We start from the raw sequence: 24,328 nt of genomic DNA, 5'->3' as shown, positions 1-24,328 counted from the left end.
TTCAATTTAAAATTAATTTAAATTGAACCATATTTATTTTAGTTTAGATTTTTGCTTTTAATTTGAATGAGAAAACAATAAATACATACATGTTTCATCTAATTATAAATTAATAAATTTTACTAAATTACGTCAATAATTTTATTAAATTAATTAAATAATTTCATTCTACATATTAATAATTAATTGTTATATTTTTTTCAAATAATGAATGTTTTAAAATATAGTATACACTTTATTGTATTGAATAAAAAAATTACTTTTTATGAGAAATTTACGAATTTAGATAATTTAAACAAATTATAAAGTAGATAAGTTTCTTTTAGGTGTACGAATTTCTAATGAAGAAGACAGTAATCCAAATCACGACTTTGATTCTTTTATTAACTTTTATTAAAAAAAATGGTAGGATGAATTTATTTATTTTAACATAGGTGTTTATATTTTAACTTCTAAGCATGTAATGATTTTAATTTTTTAAAATAATATTTAGGTGTTTATATTTTATAAAATGTAATTATGTTAGTTTAAATGATATCTTTAAATATTTTTTTTGTAATTAAGTTAAATTAAGTATTGATAAATAATGAAATAAAAATTACACCATTTTTTTTTCGTGGTAATTTCATTAATGTTGAGTCTTGAAGTAATTTCAACATAAATTTTCATAAACTTACTTAAAATAAATATGGTTAGAAATTACTTACTTAGAAATTACTTAGAAATATCACAACACTATAATTAAATGATATCTAATTATTTTAGTATAAGAAAATTTGCAACTTAAAAATATTAAGATAAATGACATCCGTCGATATTAAGTTGACTGATTAGTGTCTGTTAAAAAATACTTCCTAATCATGAAAGTTATGACATTTGTATAGTCTTAGAGTAGGAATACTATTAGCGTTAACTAAATCTAAACTCATACTAAGGGTTTATGGATGTACTTTTTATAGGTAAAGAAGTTTGTAGATGTATTGTTAACATATAAAAGGCAAAGAAGTTTGTGTATGTATTGTTCACAAGTAAAAAAGTGATGAGATATTAATTATTTGGATCCAAGATTTTGTGATGTGAAGAAGAGAATGAGAGAATATAGCTGTGAACAATAAATATTATCTCTCATCAGAATGAAGAGATGTATAGGAAAAGTTAAGTCAGCATGACATTTTCGAGTTTATCCTTATTTATTCTACTGTTATAGTATTTTTTTATTTTCCATTACTGCAAGATTTTTCAATATTAAAAATACTATTTTTTTATTTATATAAGATGTGATTTATTTTTTAATTTTATAATATATGTTTAATATTTTAAGAAATTACTTAAAATTTTGTTTTTATTTTATTTATTCTTGTGTTTATATTAATATATTTTTGTGTATATTATGTTTATGGGTTATAATTTATTTAATTATATTTTTTATGATTTTTTTTTCTATTGTTAATTACCTTGTGTTTTGTTGTTGTAGTATTTTTTTTTTCATTATTATAGGGTTTTTAATATTAACAAATAATATATTTATTTATTTATATAATATATGATTTATTTTCTGATTTATTGTCAAATTTTATAATACATGTTTAATATTTTTAAAAATTACGTGAAGTCTTTTTATTTAATTTGTTGAATTCATATTTTTTAATTATAATTTTAAATTATGCCTATTTAAATTTAATACATATTTTTTTTAATTATAATTTTAAAATTTATGAATATGTTTAAAAAAAAAACTCATTTTATTATTAAAAAAATTAATAGGTAATGGTAAATTTTCAAATTAACATTTTATACATTTAAAAAAAAATCAAAATTCCCTCATAATCATCACACTATTCACAAACTCCCATAAATTTTCTTCACACATCCATTCTAGAATATTCCAATTCAAACACTATCACTTTCTTCACACTTTTTCTCACATCCTCATAGATTTACTCTCTCAAATCTCCACATATCCCCTCTCTAATCCAAACATACCCTAAATGAGATACTATATATTAAGTATTAGACGTTACAAAATAATAATTAAAAAAATTATCCTTAAATTGATCTAACCGACACATTGTCATTCATTTTAATAAATATGTATAAAAATCTAAATTCTAAATCAAATTATTATGCAGTAAAAAATTTAGTTACAAATTCAATTGAATTATAATTACCAATCAAATTGCATTTTTAAATGAAAAATATACTCATATTTATAAGACATGAATCGTAGTCAAAATTCGAAATTTTAATTTGAAATATTTAGATTAAAACGTTAGGTAATTAGATATTAATTTAGAAACTATTTATTAATAATAAAAATTACTTTAAATATCAATAATTTTTTTTAATTTTTAAAATAATATATATTTTAGTTATTATAGTAATTAATTATTTTTTATCTCTATAATTAATTTTAATTAATTTTTATTTAATGATTTTTTTTATTGAGGAAAGGTAACTCTTCTGTCAATGGCAACACCTTCTCTTGTAATTACAAATATGATTTCTGTAACCCTAGATTACAAATAAGAAAACCTATATAATAAATAAATTTTGAAGCAACTTTACCGTTATTTCCTTAGAAAGAAACTCACATTACAATTGGTTGATGGTCCACTTATAGTTTGTTTTTAAATTACAAAAAGAAACTATTGACAACTTTATTTACCAAACTATAACCATTTATTGTTTCATGCCAAATTAAGTTTCCCAATAACTGAATTCCGTAAGAATCAAATAAAATTTATTTTAAGAGTATTAATGGTTTGAATAACATGAAATTTGAAGATTTCATTAGTTAAGTTAAAAATCTTATAAATACAAAAAAAACTTAACTATTCAAACTCCATTTCATAAAAATCACCATATCTTTAAAACATATATATTTTATTTTCTCTTTTGAGTTTCTGAGTGATTTTTTCATCCCTTTCAAGAAATACTTTTGGGATGCTACCTTCTCGCACTGGAGGCATAACCCTTATCATTATTAAAAGTATAAAAGAAATGAAGGTTTATTATAAAGTTATGTAAATGAAATTAGCATGAAGAGCATATATCTGAATAGTGGTGAGAGATAGTAAGCTAAGCAGTGGTTATTTTATTCCACAGAAAAGAACGTGTGTGCGAGTTAGAAAAAGTAGGGCAATGAGAGAGTTATTCACGGATCTGTGTAGTGAGATTAGGCATGATTAAGTAATTTTATTTGAATAGTGGACAAGTTTTAGTCCATGAAGCTATAATTGCGCATGCATGGTCGATAAACAAACATCTTTCTCTCACTCTCATTCTCATTCTCCTTCTCCTTTATTTATAACATACAACCCCATTCCTTCACCTAGTGTCGCACTCTGAACAAACAAAGGAACAAAAAGGGACAAGAACTGTTAAGAAACAAAGATATATACATACATATCCATGGAGGACAAAAAGAGCACCATCACAAACACGCAAGGAAGGAAGAAAGTCCTTCCATTAGGTGCCTTGTGTATTGGCGGCGAAGGAGGGATTGCGGGTCTTTTTGTATTCGGTGGAGCCTTGGCCATTGCAGGTTTCATGGCAGTTGCTTCTTTCGCCAGCAACAAACGAGAGGCAAAGGGCACCCATGATCAACAATCTAAACCTAAACCTAAACCCCAACAATTGCTGTTGGACGAACACGAATGCAAGAGTGAAGAAGATCATGACACCAACCAAAGTCTCACCTCTCTCATTAAGAACTCATCGATCCAAAATGGAGATGCCACGTGGTATGCTAAGTGAACATTATTTATTAGGAACATGCACTTCCTTGTTTATGTACATGTTTGTGTCTTTTTGTCCTGTTCCAAGGCTTCGTTAACCAGTGTTTGTCTGTTACTGCATGCAGCTATTGGACATCCAATATGAGCATCGACCAAGTAATCAATCCTTAATTCCTTTTATGAATGTAAAAGCTTGAGTTTGTGTATGGCCTTTGAATTGTGAGAAAAACTTGGATATATTTTCAGGAGGAGAAAAGCGAGGTTAAACCGAGAAGTGGTGATCAGGAGAGCCCAACCTGCTTTCAACATCAGGAAATTGTGTTTTCTGACTCTTCGCGCCCAGAAAGTGCGGCTTCGTCCAACGGAAGTGGGGTTGCGGAAGAATGCATGGTGTCATTGTTTAACAGACCAAGTGGCCAAGAACAAGAGGCGGATGAAAAGGATGAAGTAGATCAAGACGATCTAACATCCTCAGAAACAGAAACAGAAACCGAAACTGAAACCGAGGACGAGGATGAGGATGAGATGATGTCCGATGAAGTTTCAGAGGCTGGCGCAGAGGATAGCTCAAAAGAAACAGGTAGCACCTCTCTGGACTACAAGGAGGAGCAAGTTTGGCCCTCAGAGCTGATACAACATGCAAAGCAAAAATTCAAGGGAGTCACCCATGTCTGCTCCGACTCTGATATGGATAGCTCCGACGAGGAGGAGGAGGAGGTGATAATGACACACAAAGCAAATTTGAACCAAAATCTGAACTTCTTAATGGTTCCGAATTATGAACCATTAACCTGGGTTTTTCCATTGCTGTTGCTAGCGCTGCTGATGCTCTTAGTTCTACTCACCCGTCGCCCACAGGAGTCATTTTATGTACTAGATGAGGGTCATTCGGTAGTGAGGCGAATTTAGGGAATCAAATGTTAAAAGGTTTTCCCATTAGATCATCTTAAAATATAATTTTAATCAGTCCCACAAATATAGGTTTCTTAAAATTTAACCATTCTTTTATATAAGCAAAAAGTAACCATACTCACTATCCTCTCAATGAGTTTGGAAAAGTACATTGCCATGGATTAAGATATATGGAGAAAGGATTGCTTGCTATAACATGATTTTTAATACAATTTTTTTATTGTTTCTTTAGTTAATTAGACTGATGATGTAGTTTTTTTTTTTTTTTATATTATTCATTATTCATTTATCGTTCTTCTAATAATTGTTTAAAAAATTACAATATAACTAATTACCTGTACAAAAACTTACATCATTAATATGCCAATTAATCTCTGTTCAAAATTTACGAGTCTCACTTTAAATTTACTTAGCTTTAATAATGATTTTATGGATTCTGATGAACTTCTACTAACGACTGAGTGTACCAAAAAAGGTTATTAACATTTTAGTGGAAATATATCTATGCCAAAATTTTACATTAATAATACATTAAAATTAATATCCATTTAAAATTTATGAAATTTTGTAGCTCTCACTTTTAGTTTACGTATAGCCTAAATCATAATTTGATGAATTCTTACGAATTCCTACTGACAACAAAGTGTACTAAAAAAGGTAATTAACATTTTTAGTGGAAATAAATCCATTTGGAGAAGCCATATACCAATCAATTAAAAAATTTAAAAGTCAAGTTATTTGCATAAAATAAAAAGGTAATTTTTTTAAAGGAAACAGAATGCGTTTACTGATCCTGCTTATTACAAATACCAATTATTAGCAGTTTTTTCCCAAATTAAGTAGAAATGGAAGACTTATGGCCAGGAAAAGTGACATTTTGTAGCAAGAGACACCCTAGCAATCTCCTTGGGTAAAATGCTTAGTTTCTGCACAAGTAATTTACATTGTATACTCCTTTATCCTATCACTCTTTTCTATTTACAGTGCCTTGAGTTTTGAGTTTTTTACTCAATAGGCTGCTGCCGGATTATTAGGTTAGTAAGTTCGAATAAATATATAAGAACTATAAACAAAATTTAGCCACATAAATGCCTACGTTGCTGTGGACAAAACTTAATTCCCTGGTCTGGGTCTGTAATCGTTGGCTGAAGTAGACGCCAAAAGACAAAGCAATCGAATCAACTAGCATTCGAGAACGCCACGGTCTTCCATTAAGCTTGGCCAGCTGCAACCGGTAGACCATCCCAAAACACCCAATATCAGATCTACTTTAGAGCAAGCACTGACCTGAAAAACAATTTATTTTTGTAAGATGACAAAGTACACATTTGATGAACAAGGATCATCTAGATTAAGTATCAATCACAATGAGTGTTTTCAGACATTATACTGTACCAAATTTTCTAAATTTCCTTCAACGTGAAATACCATAACAGCCATTCCCCTTCCTCCATCAATCTCAGCCTGGTCATTTGATAAGTAAAACGTGTCAAAGACATGCCAAAAGTTGAACCATACTAATATAATGTCGAGACGTCTTATTTGAGTACTGTATAATTGCTTGAATTTTGGCTTAAACACTCACCACACAAGAACATATGGCTATGCCTGCAGTGGACAATGCTGTAGTGACCTCAGCCATCATGCCTGAAATAATTGTTCAACAGGTTACAGTCGAGATGGTGAAATAACGTTTGTTTAATGTGTCAGAGAGATGAGTCATCAACCAGAGCATTTAATGAAACACTACTAATATTCGTGTCTCCGTCGTACCATCCCCCATCTCTAAGCCAAATTCTGACCCAATGTTTCATCTAGATAGCACTCCACTCTTACATTATTAGATCCGAAAATGCAGTTACCACAATGTTAATAGGCCACAAGGTGTAAAGCATCCATTTTACTGGCACGGATAATGAGTAAAAATTATCGATTAACATTTTATGTTGATAGTGTATTATTATGATTACCCCGACTCTTGCATAGCATATCCTTATCAACGATATTCATTTGCATTTTGCACATCCAAGCAAGAGCAGAATTAATCAAATATTGTTCAGAATAGCAAACTTACCTCTTCGGTCAATACATACTACAGATAACCATTGGATGGAGTGCCCTTCCATATTGTGCCAAGAAGCAATTTTCTGGGCTTGCCAGCTTTCTAAACCTGGCAGGACTTCCTTATATTTTGGAATGTTAACTTGAATCATCTTAGCAACAAGGTCACCCTGCAGTAACATCTCCCCTTTTCCGTTGAAACTTTCATGCTGCACATGCTTATTATGTTTCCCGTTGACCTTAGGGGTCCAAACACTTCCATTCTTACTATGGACAGTCTCACTTCTTGCTGAAGTTGATATTTCCTCTCCATTCACAAACGTTTTACCCCACGGATATTTGGAACCACTGGAACCTTTTGATAGTTCTTCAGATTCACTATCCCCCTCGGAATCAGAAACAAAGTCATTGACTGCTTCCGTAGTGATATCAGAAGCAGAGCGTGCAGCTTGCTCCCTCAGAAACTACACGAAATATAAAATGTTTATTTAAAACACAATTTTTCAAGGTTAAGCCTGTTGAAGATGGTAAACCCAACAAAGCCTTCATACGAAATCTTACCTTCATTATTTTGTGTCTCGCACTCCGTGTTTTAGCATGTTGCAACCACTGTTTATGCCTCTGAAAAGCTGATTTGCTGGAAAGTGCCTACGAACACAGTTAAATTATGAGCTCTAATGAAGCGAAAAGCAAATATATACGATAATTGTGACTAACCATTTATGTATCTATAAACAAAACATTTTCCTTAAATAACAGAGTAAAAAGCGTGTAACCAATTTGTCTTTGTCATGGAAGAAACATACAAATCAAAATGAAGGGGAAACATAATCCAACAAGATTACTAGTAGTAATTGATTCCTCAATGATTTGAGAATCATAAGGAAACATAATATTTTAACAACTTCAAAGAATAATTGTTTCATAATATATTCTATAGGTAGTCAAAGATACTACAAATATATTATGATGATATGCTAAGATATAATATATACTAGCAAGGTATTCTAACAAATAAAATTAGTGCATGCATACATGTACTATTTAATAACAAAACTAACAGATAGCACACACTTAGAGCATAGAGAGTGAATCATATAATTCAATATCTTCCTAATTCTAACATCGCAAAGTAAATTTATATTTGCACATATACTTAAAACATAATGAGTTTCCAATTACATCAAATCTATCAAATAAAAAACAAACACTAGGATGAGTTGAACAATACTGACATTATATGTGATTATCTCCACAACTTCTGCATTTGCAAGTACATGTGAGGGAGAAACAAGATTTCCATTGACCTGCATTTACACCAAATGTGCCTCTAATATTTTAGCAACACATTTACATCTCTTTTATGACTAACATGATTTAAGCATGCAAATGTGGGGAGTGATACCTTTGCAGCTACCATCTTGTTGCCTATTTCCGTGTGTATCATATAAGCATAATCAATGACACTTGCACCCTGAGGAAGATTCTTAATCTGCAAATATTGTGACAAAAAATCATCAAGAAACGGCAGCCAGTATTCAGATACAAGTTTCTAATTGTCTTCTTCAATCAATCTGGAAGGGGGGCGGGTAGGGGGAATTAGTCATATAATACATGACATAGTCCATCCTTACCTCTCCCCTTGGTGTGAACACAAAGACACGACTACCCAGCAGATCTCTTGTAATAGTGTCCACAAATTCCCTAGAACTCATGTTGCCAACAAACTCTTCTTGCCACTCTCTAATTGCATTGAGCCAGCCAATCTGTAGGAACGGAAATACTTCATTCATGAGATCAGCATCAAGAATTTATTTTGGTTGCAATTATAAAGCCAAGGTTTACCATTAGGCCAACAACCTAATGGCATCAAAATTGGGTAATGGCTACACCAAAATCTCTCTTTAAAATCTAAAAGATTATTTCTATCGTATTGTAATCTCAGGGGCAGATAATATACTCTGAGAGCAATATTGGCATTGTTAAGACAAACTGTCTTCCCTCTTGAGCTTTTACTACTTGGTGTTGCACTTCCAACCAAGCCTGTGACAAATTCTCTCCCACTATAATGGGCAGCAATGCCCCTCTCAGCTATCAAATCCATTTCTTCTGTTCTAATCTGCAAAAAGTAAGATACTAATAAGAAAATTTTATTATGAACTTGTAGCTGATCCAGATGAAGTTCTAATCTGGACCACCGTTTATAAAAATTAGTTAGTGAAAATGGAACATGCAAAAGTAAAATTTAGAAAATGCAAAAAACAAACAAACCTGGACTTCTAGCCTAAACATGCTTTCGTACAAAAAAGGAATCACAGTGGTATGGAGACTCTGGTAGCCATTTGGTTTGGGGGTTGCAATATAATCCTTCACCTAGCACAAATCAAATATTTCTGACCAGTCACAAAGCAATGAAAATATATTTCTCTTAAAACTAACACTTTCTTTCTATTCTCAAATAGAATAGAAAAATAACATACGCACAGATCTAGGAATAGGGGTCCAGATTCCATGGATCAACCCCAGAACATGATAGCAAATCTGGAGAAAACACGAGAGAAAAGTCTTTTTATATACCAAATAAAAAGGGAAGTGAAGAAGTCATGTTTGAGACCTTGATAAGTAGTTACCTGCTGTGGATTGCTTAAAGGCCCAACCCCAACGCATGGCTTTGGTTTAATAACAATACGCAGCTGGTTACAACAAAAAGTTGGTTTTCAACAAACAAACTTAAAAGTTTATGCAAAATCTTTATAACATTAAGTAATCCAAGACATATATGAAAGCCAACCTGTGCAACTTGGTTAATCTCACTGATTGAACTTTTTGATTTGAGAACCGCTTTATAGATACTGCAAATGATCAGCAATATTTCTAAATGAATAGCCAGAAAAGCAGCTCAAATTACAAACAAGGGATGCATAATGATTGTAGAAGAATAGAATAGAAAAACTATGGCATTTAAAATGTCAAACAAGTCAACCAACATAAACCGTTGAATAAACAAAATGGTAGCATTGACATTGAGATTTGTGGCTTAACCTGTAAGGCTCTTTACATACAGCACGGACTTCCATTTTAACAGTTAGAAGGTCTAAAAATTGATCATCTTGGATTTTCTTCATTAATATTTTGTTTGCCTATCACAAAAAGAACAAATAAGCTTAATCAATGGACTATAGCGACACAATCACCTGGAAGAAAAGGTTCAATAAATGGAAATATAGAAAGATGGCAAGCAGTTATAATTTGTCTACTTATCTATTCAAACACCAAATTAAGATAGAGTAGCATTACCTCCAAAAGTTCTTTCTCATGTTCTTTGTATAGCTCTGCTACTCTTCTCTTCACCCTAGCATAGTCTTCCGCGTTTGTGTACATAAATGATAGATTTTCTAGTTCTGACTGCATCATCAAACAAGAATATCTATGAATCATAATATATCAGAATTTCCCTCATAGGATGCATCATTAAGTTATTATAATTAACTTAAAAGAATTTCAATTACTCAAAATATGCAGACTCATGGCATTACTGAAAAAAAAACATGCATGCTAGTTCTTAGAGATTATGTAATTATAGGATACCTTAATTTGATACATCCCAAGCAACTTCGCCAAAGGAGCAAATACCTGCAATGTCTCCAATGCAATGCTAGTCTGTGCACAGTGTATTCAAGTTAGAAACACAATTTAGGAGCAAGGATTTCTATGCACTCAATCCATTTGATATGCATATAACAAGATTAAAAAAACAGTAATATTTCTATAAACCAATAACGGTTGCTTTAGGTAACTACTGACTCATTGTTGTGGGGAGCACTATACCTAACCACCACCCCCAGGCCTGAGTGTTAGTATTATAACAGCCTATGATGAGAACCAGTCAAAAAACCAACAATGGTGATATTGAATGTAACCCTTGGGCATATTTAGTACCATTCATATTATGTCACATTTTTAGAAAAATCAATGACAATAATGGAATGCAGTAAAGGCCACTCAAAAAAGATAATTCTTTATAACAATGAAAGTCATCATTAGTTTCAAGACACTGATAGTTTCATGGATTTATTAATCTCAGTTTCATGTTGCTAATTCACAATATTCCTATCAAAGTCCCTAAATTTACTATTGCAAAGTCCTTTTGGTATGGGAATGTATCTTTTCAAGTTAGATTTTCAAATGACGAGGTAATCGGAAAATTGTGTGCATCTCTCTTTATAGACAGTCTCAAATTTTAGATAGGGACCCACCTATTCAATGTTACGTAGAAGGAAATCAACAAAATTACATGAGAAGATCCATTCTCTTTTCATACTATATTATTATTTCAGAGTAAAAGAACTGCATGACCATAACAGTTTCCTCCCGGTGGCACTACACAAAAAGTCTTTCAAATGAGTGGCCCTAACCTGTTTATGTGGAGGCATATGTGATAGCGTGCGCATGTTATGCAACCTGTCTGCTAATTTGACAATTATAACACGAACCTGAAATGACAGATTTATTAGTTGCCAAACCGCTTTCAATATACAATACATTTGGAATACACAAGAATCTATTAGGTCACCTCCTCTGTCATAGCCAGAAACATTTGTCGAAGATCTTCTGCTTTCACATCTTGAACGGAATCATTTTCATTCTTATACTTCAACTTTCCAAGTTTTGATACCTAGTTAGAATTTAGAATGCAATGTGCATTTAATTCATTTGGTAAATTTATGAATATGGCACTAAAGCTATTGAGCACTTTAGACTTCCATCAATGTTTTTCAATCAAGATTCAAAAATAACAAGTACCTTGGTCTCTCCTTCCACAATGTGGCGTACGGTTGCACCAAACTCCTCCTCTATCCTCTCAAAAGTAACAACATTTGTATCCTCAACTGTATCATGAAGTAATCCAGCAGCAATTGACTCCCAATCAAGTTCCTGGACAAATGGGTGGATCCATAAAAAACATTGATTTGTTAAGCACATTTATTTCGTAAATTTTACAAAAGAGGAAGCCTTTCTTTATAACTCACAAGTTCTCCAAGAATACGAGCAACCTCGACTGGGTGAATGATGAAGGGTTCACCACTGCGTCTTTTCTGACCATCATGAGCTTTAAACGCCATCTGTAACAACCAGGAATAAAAATAAACAAAACAAATTAAATAAACCCAACTATGTTGAAGATATTATTTTGCCAGAAAGAGTATGCTAAGCATGCTTCTTCAGCTAATGAACTCACCATAAAAGCATTGTAGACTAACTCCAGTTCTTTAGAAGACAGGTACGAAATAGCAGGTTTAAGGTCCTGAGGCAATCATATGATAGATGGTACGACTCAGCCACTAGCAAAGAGGAAATCCCCATTCACAGAACTATAATCAAGAACAGAAAAGATTATGTAAAATTCAGGACTGTACCTCCCACAAACTTTTTGGGGAAAACTCGGTGGCAGTGTTCGAAGGGAACGCTGAAGAACAACATAATTGCCATCTTCTAGGAGCAACTTGAGACATGTTTGATCTAGACAGTTCTTCAAAAAGTACAATATCAAGTGGTTCATCGGGACACGAACCACCAACACTAAAGGCTTCACATCCCTACCAATTTTGCAGATTAACAGATAACATAGTTAGTAATATAAACATCCATTTTAACCATACTGACTCGATATAAACAGAATGCAACAAGGGTGGTCAAAAGAGAAGGAAAATGATCAGCCAATCATTCTCATACCAAGAACCAGCATCCCTAATGCAATTAACAAATCGAAAGCACTCACACTTCGAAAGGCCAAGGGAAACATAAAAAACTTACAAAATTATACCGGTTCCGTCGTCCATTACGCCCATTGGACAAGTCCGAACACTGGTGAGGAGGATGAGCAGTGCTCGCAAGAAAGCCGGTGAGAGCCCTCGGAGCTTTCCACGCGCACGAAAGAAGACTACAGTCAAATCTTCCGCTCCCGTCCCCTCTCCACAGCTTGCAGGCGTTCACGCATTCTAAAGAAACTGCAGCATGACACCTTCACTCAGAAAACCACACTCGCAAAGTCTTCCACTCAAAAGAAAGAACAAGAGCTTATGAACCAAACGCGAAAAGGCACATTCAGTAGAATTAAAGAATCTAAATCCGGCGAATTGGCACAGGGAATAAAGAATCCAGAGCGCATCAACAGAGTGGAAAGAAGGAATTAAGCAAATTGGAAGAGACGTGTGTGCATGCAGATTTGGGAGGAGAAGGTTTTAATGAAGGTTTAGTAGACGTACCTGACATGGAGGATGCAGAGGCCATGTTTTATTGGAAGAGAGCAATCTCATTGAATCTTGAATCCCGAAAGTGTGCGGAATCGGAAGCAACGAGCGAAAGATAAGGTCATTGAGTTTTGGATTGAGAGGGAATTGGAATAGGATTTGGAATTGGAGAGTGAGAGTGGTTCTGTTGTTCAAATAAGGAATGAAAGAAAGGAAGAGATGAAACAAGTGCGAGCGATAACAAACACACCTTCCAGGAGATATCGAGTTTAGCTCAGGCCACACAAATACCGTTTCGTAAAGATATTTTTCTCTTTTTTACATTTAGTACTCTGTTCTATTAAAACCAAATAAATTAATACTTATTTCTCCTTTCTCTGTATTAATTGAACTTCAACTTTATTCATGCTAAAAACAAAACAAAAATTAATGACTATTCGCAAAACATTAATAAGTATTTAATTGCATTAATTGTAAAATATTTAATGATAAAAAATCAATTTTATTCGAGGAATTCGTGGATATGAATTTGGATATATTATCGTAGGAATTATTAACTCCTCTTGATGTTACACCAAACTCTCCTTAATTTGATAAAAACAAACAAATTCTCATTAATTGACAAGCTTCAATCTAATATTCATGAAATGAATTTGACATTTAGTAATTATTATTTTGACTTAGACACTTTTAAACTTCTGCAAATGTATAATTTACGTGTGACCGAACCTTATTAGTGTAATTATAACTTGAACAATTTTTTTTTACTTAAACATATTTAGTTTTGTGATGGAAATGAGATTTTGTTTTTCAAAGTAATGTAATTTTATGTTATATTTCTGTAAATGTTTAAATAATTTTATTTTATTTTAAAAATGAAATATATAAAAAATACGATTTAATTTGAAAGAAATAATAAATCATTGATATTTTTGTAATTTTTTAAAAAAGTGAATTTCATAAATACGAGTTATGTGAAAATTATTTTTTTTATAATTTAAAAAATATCATAAATACGGGTATTTGTGAAATACGATTTTAATTAACACATATAATGAATTCACATATGAAATATGATATTTATATAATTAAATTTATATTTATCGTATCTATATAATTGAATTTATATTTGTCACAGTGCAATTACATTTAATCAGTTTTTAAGTGTAAAAAAGTGTTTTTTAAAAGTAAAATCTCTTAATCTTATATAAGATAAACAATATTAAAGGAGATATTAAATATTATCTTAATTGAAGGTAAAAAATTATAGTTACTTTATTATAAAATATTCCTAAATGTTTAGAGGATTAATATAAACTATAAAAGTTAAGATCATGTTGATCAACTAGATTCAATTCATTATCATATAAGGTATAGAGATTGGATTGTTTCAGTGAAATATATCTTCGTACATATAAATTTTAGGATGTATATAAATAGTTGGAGATTTGTTGCTCATAAATCTTATTTTGGCATATAACTTATTAATATTTGGCATCAACATAGGTTTTGGATTTTGTGAAGTTATCTCTTCATTTGGTTTTGAAAAAAAATTATGGATCAATGTATATTGAAAGTTTATTGGAAGTATATTGAATTTATATTTGTAAGGTGTAATGTACAATTTCAGGTATATCATATTTTACTAAAATTTTATTTAATATGTATAATTTTAATTTATTTATTTTTAAATAAAATTTGTTAATTTTTTAAAATAATGGAATAATTTTTAAAAAAAGTAGTTGTATTATTTTGATTGAAAAAACTATGAAAATTAATAATGATGATAAAATTTTAAATATGAGACACTTAAAAATAAACTGGAAACCTTAACCATTAAACCAAAAACCGTAACCATTAAAGAATTTTAATAATTTTTCTTATGAAACTCAACAAAATGTAACAAGCGAATATTCGAAAAATTCTGCTAAATTTAATTTAGTTGTAACTCAATTTAATTTTTGTAATTATTACTTTTTACTTTTATAAATATTTTCTTGGAATTATTAAACTCAAATAATAAACAACATTTATTAAGATAGTTGGCATAATGAAGAATGCTTTAAATAAGATAATTAGATTATTTTAGGTGTGTAATTTATTATTTAATATATTCATTACTTTATATAAATAAGATAAAAAAAAAGTTACTATATTTATTTTTTAAATTAACATATTATGAATTTGAAATATTATTTTTTTTAATTTATTTATATTTGTTCTCACTAAAAAAAATATTTATTAATAATTAATTTGAAGAAAAAAATAATTAATCAGTATAATGACTAAATTAAATATTATTTTATTGATAATTTAAAGTAGTTATACATTCTATTTTATTAAATTTTGATTAAACCTAATCGCACATGGTTGATTTTGAAGTACAAAATACTAACGTGTATAATAACTGATGTCATGAAATTGGTGAGAATCGGTGTTGTGCCATATAGAAAGGCAAGGTAGGCAATGACGTTATGCCTCAACAAATAAATACGAACCATTAATATGTTTCAATTGAAAACTCTAGACCCCAACACACTTCCTCTCTTTTTATAGTTGCTTCTTTCTCATTCCTTTATTTATTTCATTTCGTTATTAATAATTTCGCCCTTAAAAATAAATTTTCAATATTTACAATTGATTTCTATGACTAAAATCAGTCACGATTTATTTTATTTATAATGTTAAAATAAACTTATATTTCCAATGTTTATAATTAATTGTAAATAAAGCGAACTCAGTAAACATTTTATTTATTTATTTATACAAATGAAAATTTTAGCATGGAACTACACATAAGACTCTTTGCATTGAATATTTTCTATAGTATAATAGATTATTTTATCTCTTATGCTGGGATTTGATTTGGCCAATTTATAATATAAAAACATTTTTTTATTTTATAATACATTGAAGATTATAATACTTACTATAGAAGGACTTATCAGGATTTATATATTTAATTTATTGTTAATAAAAATTGGATTAAGTGGGAGAATATTAATTTCACTTAATATAACGTATAAAAAAAGGATTGTGTTGGCCAAATATATCTCCACTCAATTTAAATTATAGTAAAACCCTAAATAACACACGTGCTTCATGCTTTAGGTTATTAAATTTTATTTATTTCTTCTTTGATATATAACAACAACATTCGCAACCTGCTACATATTACTTGCTACCCGCTATCTGCAACCTGTGAACTGCTAAATGCAACCGGCTACATGTAACTTGCAACTTGCTACATGCAACCTGCTACTACAACCTACTACCTGCTACTTGCTACTTGCAATCTGCTACCTACTACCTCCAACCGCTACCTACTAACTACTAATTGTAATCGACTACCTGTAACCTGCAACCTGCTACCTGTAAACTGTTACCTGCAACATGTTACCTCCAACATGTATCATCTAACTTGCAACCTACAACCTGCTACCTGCTACCTCCAATATGCAACCTGCTACCTACTATTTGGTACCTGCTACCTGCAACCTACAACTTGTTACCTGCTACATGTAACCTACAATCTGCTACCTACTACCTGTTATTTGCTACCTGCTACCTGCAACTTGCTAACTGCAACTGGCTACATGTAACTTGCAACTTGCTACATGCAACCTGCAAACTGCTATCTCTTACCTGTTACTTGCTACCTGCTATCTACAACTTGTGAACTGCTAACTGTTAACTGCAACCGGCTACATGTAACTTGCAACTTGCTACATGCAACCTGCAAACTGCTATCTGCTACCTGTTACTTGTTACCTGTTATCTATAACTTGCAAACTGCTAACTGTTAACTGCAACCGGCTACATGTAACTTGCAACTTGCTACATGCAACCTGCTACCTGCAACATGCAACCTGTTACTTGCTACCTGCTACCTACTACCTACTACCTCCAACCTGCTACCTGCTAACTGCAACCGACTACCTGTAACCTGCAACCGACGACCTGCAACCTACTACCTACTACCTGCGACATGCAACCTGCTACCTGTAACCTGTTACCTGCAACCTGTTACCTGTTACTTGTAACTTGCTACCTCCAACATGTATCCTCTAACCTGCAACCTGCTACCTCCAATATGCAACTTGCTACCTACTATTTGCTACCTATTACCTGCAACCTACAACTTGTTACCTTCTATCTGCTACCTGCTACCTCCAATTTGCAACCTGCTACCTCCAATCTGCAACCTGCTACCTACTATTTGCTACCTGCAACCTGCTACCTGTAACCTGCTACCTACAACCTGCTACCTACAACCTGCTACCTACAACCTACTACCTGCTACCTGCAACCTGCTACTTGCAATCTGCAACCTGCAACCTATTACCTGCTACCTGCAACCTGCTACTTGCACCTTCAACCTGCAACCTACAACTTGGTACCTGCAAACTCTTACCGGCAACCTGCTACTTGCAATCTGTAACCTACAACATGTATCCTGTAACTTGCAACACACAACCTGCTACCTACAATTTGCTACCTGCGACCTGCGACCTGCAACCTGCAACCTGCTATCTGTAACCTACTATTTGCTATCTGCTACCTACAACCTGCTACTTGCAACATGCTACCTGTAACCTGCTACCTGCAACTTGCTACTTGCAACCTGTAACCTGCAACCTGCAACATGCAACCTGCAACCTGCTACCTCCAACCTGCAACCTCCAACCTGCTACCTGCAACATATTACCTGCTATCTGGTACTTGATACTTGCACCTTCAACCTGCAACCTTAAACCTGCAACTTGCTACCTGCTACCTGCAACCTGCAACCTGCAACCTGCAACCTACTACCTGCTACCTGTAACCTACTATTTGCTACCTGCAACTTGTTACTTGCAACCTGCTACTTGCATCCTGTAACCTGCTACCTCCAATATGCAACTTGCTACCTACTATTTGCTACCTGTTACATGCAACCTACAACTTGTTACCTTCTATCTGCTACCCGCTACCTCCAATCTGTAACCTGTTACCTACTATTTGCTACCTGCAACCTGCAACCTACTACTTGCAACCTGCTACCTGCAACCTACAACCTGCAACTTGGTACATGCAACCTGCAACCTGCTACCTGCTACCTGCAACCTGCAACCTACTACCTGTAACCTGTTACCTGTTACCTACTACCTGCAACCTGCAACTTGCTACCTGCAACCTCTTACCGGCAACCTGCTACCTGTAATCTGTAACCTGCAACATGTATATTGTAACCTGCAACATACAATCTGTTACCTGCTACCTGCAACCTTCAACCTGCAACCTACAACCTACTACCTGCTACCTGTAACCTACTATTTGCAACCTGCTACCTGCTATCTGCAACCTGCAACCTGTTACCTGCTATATGCTACCTGCTACGTGCGCCTTCAACCTGCAACTTGCTACCTACAACCTGCAACCTCGTACCGGCAACCTGCTACCTGCAATCTGTAACCTGAACATGTATCCTGTAACCTGCAACATTCAACCTGCTACCTACAGTCTGCTACCTGCTACCTGCAACAACCTACAACCTACTACCTGCTACATGTAACATACTATTTGCTACCTGCAACCTGCTACCTGCAACCTGCTACTTGTAACCTGCTACCTGCAACCTGCTACCTGTAACCTGCTACCTGCTACCTGCTACCTACAACATGCAATCTGCTACCTGCAACCTGTTACCTACAACCTGCTACCTGCAACTTCCTACCTGCAACCTGCAACCTCGTACCGGTTACCTGCAACATGTATCATGTAACCTGCAACATTCAACCTGCTACCTACAATCTGCTACCTGCGACCTGCAACCTACTACCTGTAACCTACTATTTGCTACCTGTAACATACTATATGCTACCTTCAACCTGCAACCTGCTACTTGTAACCTGCAATCTGCAACCTGCTACCTGTAACCTGCAACTTGGTACCTACTACCTGCTACCTGCAACATGCAACCTGCAACCTGCAACTTGCTACCTGCAACCTGCAACCTGCTACCTGCTACCTGCAACCTGCTACCTGCTACTTGCACCTTCAACCTGCTACCTGCAACCTCTTATTGGCAACCTGCTACCTGCAATCTGTAACCTGCAACATGTATCCTGTAACCTGCAAGATACAATCTGCAACAACATTCACAAACGTGAAGCACGAATAAGAGTAGTCGTAACAACAAAGACAGTGGTTGAAGGTTTGTTGCTCACAAAACTTAATTCCACATACAAATTATCACTATTTTATTCCTACTAGTGTAAGACACGTGACACAAGCTTCTTACACTAGTAAAATATGCTATATTGATGTACGTTAGAAGATATTTAAATTGTTTAAATTACTACCAATAAACATTTTATTTTAAAATATATATTTTTTAATTTTTATAAGTTATAATCAGTTTAGTTTAATCGATTTTATTGAGAAGCAATGCAACTTTTACATATTAAAATAATAGAATAATTTAATTTAATTTTCTAAAATACTTAAATTTTTTTATTCAATTCAAACCTGAATATAATTCAAATATTTTTTTAAGAACCTTCCTTATATATTTTGTACTTATTCATGTTTAATTAAACTTATTTTGTACAACTTTCTATATTAGTGTTGATATAATCTTACACAAACATCAAAGTACAACTTCCTTATTTATTTCATTTCGTTATCAATAATTTCGCCCTTAAAAATAAATTTTCAATATTTACAATTGATTTCTATGACTAAAATCAGTCACGATTTATTTTATTTATAATGTTAAAATAAACTTATATTTCCAATGTTTATAATTAATTGTAAATAGAGCGAACTCAGTAAACATTTTATTTATTTATTTATACAATGAAAATTTTAGCATGGAACTACACATAAGACTCTTTGCATTGAATATTTTCTATAGTATAATAGATTATTTTATCTCTTATGCTGAGATTTGATTCGGCCAATTTATAATATAAAAACATTTTTTGTTTATTTTATAATACATTGAAGATGATAATACTTACTATCGAAGGACTTATCAGGATTTATATATTTAATTTATTGTTAATAAAAATTGGATTAAGTGGGAGAATATTAATTTCACTTAATATAACGTATAAAAAAGGATTGTGTTGGCCAAATATATCTCCACTCATTTTAACTTTATGAGTAAAATCCTAAACCCTAAATACCACACGTGCTTCATGCTTTAGGTTACTAAATTTTATTTATTTCTTCTTGGATATATAACAACAACATTCGCAACCTGCTACATGTTACTTGCTGCCTGTTATCTGCAATTTGCGAACTGCTAACTGCAACCGACTACATGTAACTTGCAACTTGCTACATGCAACCTGCTACCTACAACCTACAACCTACTACCTGCTACCTGCTACTTGCAATTTGCTACTTACTACCTCCAACATGCTACCTACTAACTGCTAATTGTAACCTGCAACCTGTATCCTGTAACCTGTATCCTTTAACCTGCAACCTGCTATGTTACCTCCAACATGTATCATCTAACCTGCAACCTACAACCTGCTACCTGCTACCTCCAATATGCAACATGCTACCTACTATTTGGTACCTACTACCTGCAACCTACAACTTGTTACCTGCTACATACAACCTACAACCTGCTACATACTACCTGTTATCTGCTACCTGCTACCTGCAACTTGCTAACTGCAACCGGCTACATGTAACTTGCAACTTGCTACATGCAACCTGCAAACTGCTATTTGCTACCTGTTACTTGTTACATGTTATCTACAATGTTATCTACAATGTTATCTACAACCTGCGAACTGCTAACTATTAACTGCAACCGGCTACATGTAACTTGCAACTTGCTACATGTAACCTGCAACATGCAACCTGTTACCTGCTACCTGCTACCTACTACCTCCAACCTGTTACCTGCTAACTGCTAACTGCAACCGACTACCTGTAACCTGCAACCTGCTACCTGTAACCTGTTACCTGCAACATGTTACCTGCTACTTGTAACCTGCTACCTCCAACATGTATCCTCTAACCTGCAACCTGCTACCTCCAATATGCAACTTGCTACCTACTATTTGCTACCTATTACCTGCAACCTACAACTTGTTACCTTCTATCTACTACATGCTACCTCTAATCTGCAATCTGCTACCTACTATTTGCTACCTACAACCTCCTACCTGCAACCTGCTACCTGCAACCTACAACCTACAACCTGCTACCTGCAACCTGCAACCTGCAACCTGTTACCTGTTACCTGCTACCTGCAACATACAACCTGCTACCTACAATCTGCTACCTGCGACCTTCAATCTGCAACCTACAACCTACTACCTGCTACCTTTAACCTACTATTTGCTACCTGCAACCTGCAACCTGCTACCTGCTACCTGCAACCTACAACCTGCTACCTGTAACCTGTTACCTGCTATCTGCTACCTGCTACATGCACCTTCAACCTGCAACTTGCTACCTGCAACCTCGTACCAGCAACCTGCTACCTGCAATTTGTAACCTGCAACATTCAACCTGCTACCTGCAACCTGCAACCTACAACCTACTACTTGCAACCTGCTACCTGCTACTTGCAACCTATAACCTGCAACCTGCTACCTGCTACCTGCAACCTGCAACCTGCAACCTGCTACCTGCAACCTGCAACCTGCTACCTGTAACTTGTTACCTGTTACCTGCAACATACAACCTGCTACCTACAATCTGCTACATGCGACCTTCAACCTGCAACCTACAATCTACTACCTGCTACCTATAACCTACTATTTGCTACCTGCAACCTGCAACCTGCTACCTGCAACCTAGAACCTGCTACCTGTAACCTGTTACCTGCTACGTGCTACGTGCACCTGCAACTTGCTACCTGCAACCTCGTACCGGCAACCTGGTACCTGCAACATTCAACCTGCTACCTGCAACCTACAACCTACTACCTGCTACCTGTAACCTACTATTTGCTACCTGCAACCTGCTACTTGTAACCTGCTACCTGCAACCTGCTACCTGCAACCTGCTACCTGCTACTTGCATCTTCAACCTGCAACCTGCAACTTCTTACCGGCAACCTGCTACCTGCAATCTGTAACCTGCAACATGTATCATGTAACCTGCAACATACAACCTGTTACCTACAATTTGTTACCTGTTACCTGTGACCTGCAACCTGCAATCTACAACCTACTACCTGCTACCTGTAATCTACAACCTGCTAATTGCAACCTGCTACCTGTAACCTAGTACTTGCAACCTTGTGGGTTTAGGGTTTATTACAAATCTTGTGGAACGAACTTGGGGTTGAAATCTCAGCCACAACTCAATACACACAATAAAGAATGTATGGTAAAAATTTCAGTTCAAGATACCGAATGAATAAGGCGTAATATGTCTCACACTGAGAGGAAATTAATCTTGCAAATAATCCAATTTTTCATCAAAGAAGTAAACACATTGATATTCGAAATCACTTCCTACGAGACCAAGTTGGCAAGAACATGATCAAATTGGAATACTGCAAATCAGAAGATCAGATTGCAAATATTCTCACTAAGCCATTGAAGATCGATGTTTTCATCAAGTTAAGAGATATGTTAGGCATGAAGATTATTCCAAATCAGAATTAAGAGAGAATGTTGACTATTAATCATAATTAGAATTAGAGAGTTTTAACTTTATGAGTAAAACTCTATAAATACCACACATGCTTCATGCTTTAGGTTACTAAATTTTATTATTTCTTCTTGGATATACAACAACATTCGCAAATGTGAAGCACGAATCAGAGTAGTCGTAATAACAAAGACAGTGGTTGAAGGTTTGTTGCTCACAAAACTTAATTCCACATACAAATTATCACTATTTTATTCCTACTAGTGTAAGACACGTGACACAAGCTTCTTACACTCGTAAAATATGCTATATTGATGTACGTTAGAAGATATTTAAATTGTTTAAATTACTACCAATAAGCATTTTATTTTAAAATATATATTTTTTAATTTTTATAAGTTATAATCAGTTTAGTTTAATCGATTTTATTGAGAAGCAATGCAACTTTTACATATTAAAATAATAGAATAATTTAATTTAATTTTCTAAAATACTTAAATTTTTTATTCAATTCAAACCTGAATATAATTCAAATATTTTTTTAAGAACCTTCCTTATATATTTTGTACTTATTCATGTTTAATTAAACTTATTTTGTACAACTTTCTATATTAGTGTTGATATAATCTTACACAAACATTGTCAATATTAGTATTATTGGTTACATGTTAAAATAAATGAAAAATTATTACAATTAAAAAATAAACAGTATAACATTATTAAAGCGTGTAAATATATTAATTATGTAATAAATTTGTTTTGTTTTGAATGTTAGACCCATAAAAACGTTTGTTTGCAAGAGATATTTTAATGGGGAAAAAATCATTAACAAGGTGTCAACAGTAAAGTATCAGCCATTTCACTGTTTCTTCCTGCACCTAGCACCTCCATATGTTCTTCTACCATTCCATACAAAATAAAATATTTTTATTTTTATTTTTCAGTCACCCACATATTCTAGATTAAATAATCCAAAAGTTAATATCAGATCCAGAAATAACTTGCAGATTATGTAATCCATAATATATTTTTAAAAAATTGTATTCTGGACTATATAATTTAGAAGTCTGGATTTGAGAGTAACTTACAAATTATGTAATCCAGACACGCATTTGAAAAAATGCTTCCAGATTACATAATTCAGAAGCTAATCTAGACTTTTAGATTATGTAATCCAGAAACTAATCATGCATTTGAAAAAACTTCGAAATTACATAATCCAAGAATTAATTACAAATTTAAAAAAAAGACTTTTAAACTACATAATCCAGAATATTATAGAGAAATTTTTGGAAGAACAAAAATTTATGGAGTAAGAAAAGAACATATGACTTTACAAGAAGAAACAGTCGTGCGATTTCTGCACCCCGTGATCTCTTCCTTTCACCCCATGATTTGATTTCTTCCAGCACCTCCGTATTAAATACCAAAATTATTCATTTTTATTTATAATGAGATACAAATTTATACATTAGATAGTACAATTTAGAATACAAAATTTTTGTGTAATTCAAAATGCTTTTTATTATAGATTATATAATTTAAAATATAAATTTTATATTCTCGTATCATCCTATAAAATTTTATACTAGATTTAGCAAATTAGGACATTTTTTTTTTATAATTTTAAATAACAACTTGTACCATTCGATAGTTCAAATCGGATTTAAGGTTGTATACCAAATTGTACAAACATTCTAGATAATCCATATTTTTAATTAAGTTTTTAAAACATTTTTATACTTTTTTTTTAAA

At 33.1% G+C, this 24,328-nt stretch overlaps 2 protein-coding genes across 8 annotated transcripts; one reads left to right on the top strand and one right to left on the bottom strand.

Annotated features, from left to right (window-relative positions):
• The first annotated feature begins 3,356 nt into the window (after positions 1–3,356).
• On the top strand, positions 3,357–4,876 carry LOC137816092 (uncharacterized). Its single transcript, XM_068619187.2, has 3 exons — positions 3,357–3,743; positions 3,863–3,893; positions 3,984–4,876. Exons 1-3 carry the CDS (start codon positions 3,412–3,414, stop codon positions 4,644–4,646), a joined length of 1,026 nt encoding a protein of 341 aa, XP_068475288.1. The 5' UTR covers positions 3,357–3,411; the 3' UTR covers positions 4,647–4,876.
• Positions 4,877–5,524: 648 nt separating this feature from the next.
• On the bottom strand, positions 5,525–13,273 carry RSH1 (RELA/SPOT homolog 1). Of its 7 annotated transcripts, none has more exons than XM_068617656.2 (24): positions 12,977–13,273; positions 12,525–12,718; positions 12,128–12,307; positions 11,950–12,015; positions 11,741–11,833; positions 11,514–11,645; positions 11,284–11,385; positions 11,126–11,203; positions 10,299–10,370; positions 10,008–10,115; positions 9,753–9,850; positions 9,502–9,562; positions 9,341–9,403; positions 9,195–9,251; positions 8,982–9,083; positions 8,671–8,829; positions 8,345–8,476; positions 8,116–8,202; positions 7,946–8,017; positions 7,272–7,358; positions 6,724–7,174; positions 6,235–6,296; positions 6,045–6,113; positions 5,525–5,936 (listed from the first exon to the last, which is right to left on the bottom strand). In XM_068617656.2, exons 1-24 carry the CDS (start codon positions 12,999–13,001, stop codon positions 5,832–5,834), a joined length of 2,655 nt encoding a protein of 884 aa, XP_068473757.1. In that variant the 5' UTR covers positions 13,002–13,273; the 3' UTR covers positions 5,525–5,831. The 7 variants fall into 7 exon arrangements, with proteins under 7 accessions (XP_068473757.1, XP_068473759.1, XP_068473760.1 ...); XM_068617658.1 differs by having other exon boundaries at positions 12,525–12,787; positions 12,977–13,260; XM_068617659.1 differs by having other exon boundaries at positions 12,535–12,718; positions 12,977–13,260.
• Positions 13,274–24,328: the final 11,055 nt, after the last annotated feature.

Source organism: Phaseolus vulgaris, chromosome 1 (assembly GCF_051622355.1).
Source record: "Phaseolus vulgaris cultivar YP4 chromosome 1, ASM5162235v1, whole genome shotgun sequence".
Classification (NCBI taxonomy): domain Eukaryota; kingdom Viridiplantae; phylum Streptophyta; class Magnoliopsida; order Fabales; family Fabaceae; genus Phaseolus; species Phaseolus vulgaris.
The sequence above is the reverse complement of the archived record's forward strand: the minus strand, read 5'-3'. Positions and strand labels throughout refer to the sequence as shown.

Coding starts and splice junctions, on each gene's coding strand:
- LOC137816092 (XM_068619187.2), top strand. CDS start 3,412: ATGGAGGACAAAAAGAGCACCATCACAAACACGCAAGGAAGGAAGAAA. Junction 3,744..3,862: donor CAAAATGGAGATGCCACGTG/GTATGCTAAGTG, acceptor TACTGCATGCAG/CTATTGGACATCCAATATGA. Junction 3,894..3,983: donor CCAATATGAGCATCGACCAA/GTAATCAATCCT, acceptor ATATATTTTCAG/GAGGAGAAAAGCGAGGTTAA.
- RSH1 (XM_068617656.2), bottom strand. CDS start 13,001: ATGGCCTCTGCATCCTCCATGTCAG. Junction 12,719..12,976: donor CTCTGCATCCTCCATGTCAG/GTACGTCTACTA, acceptor GTCATGCTGCAG/TTTCTTTAGAATGCGTGAAC. Junction 12,016..12,127: donor CCCCAAAAAGTTTGTGGGAG/GTACAGTCCTGA, acceptor TGATTGCCTCAG/GACCTTAAACCTGCTATTTC.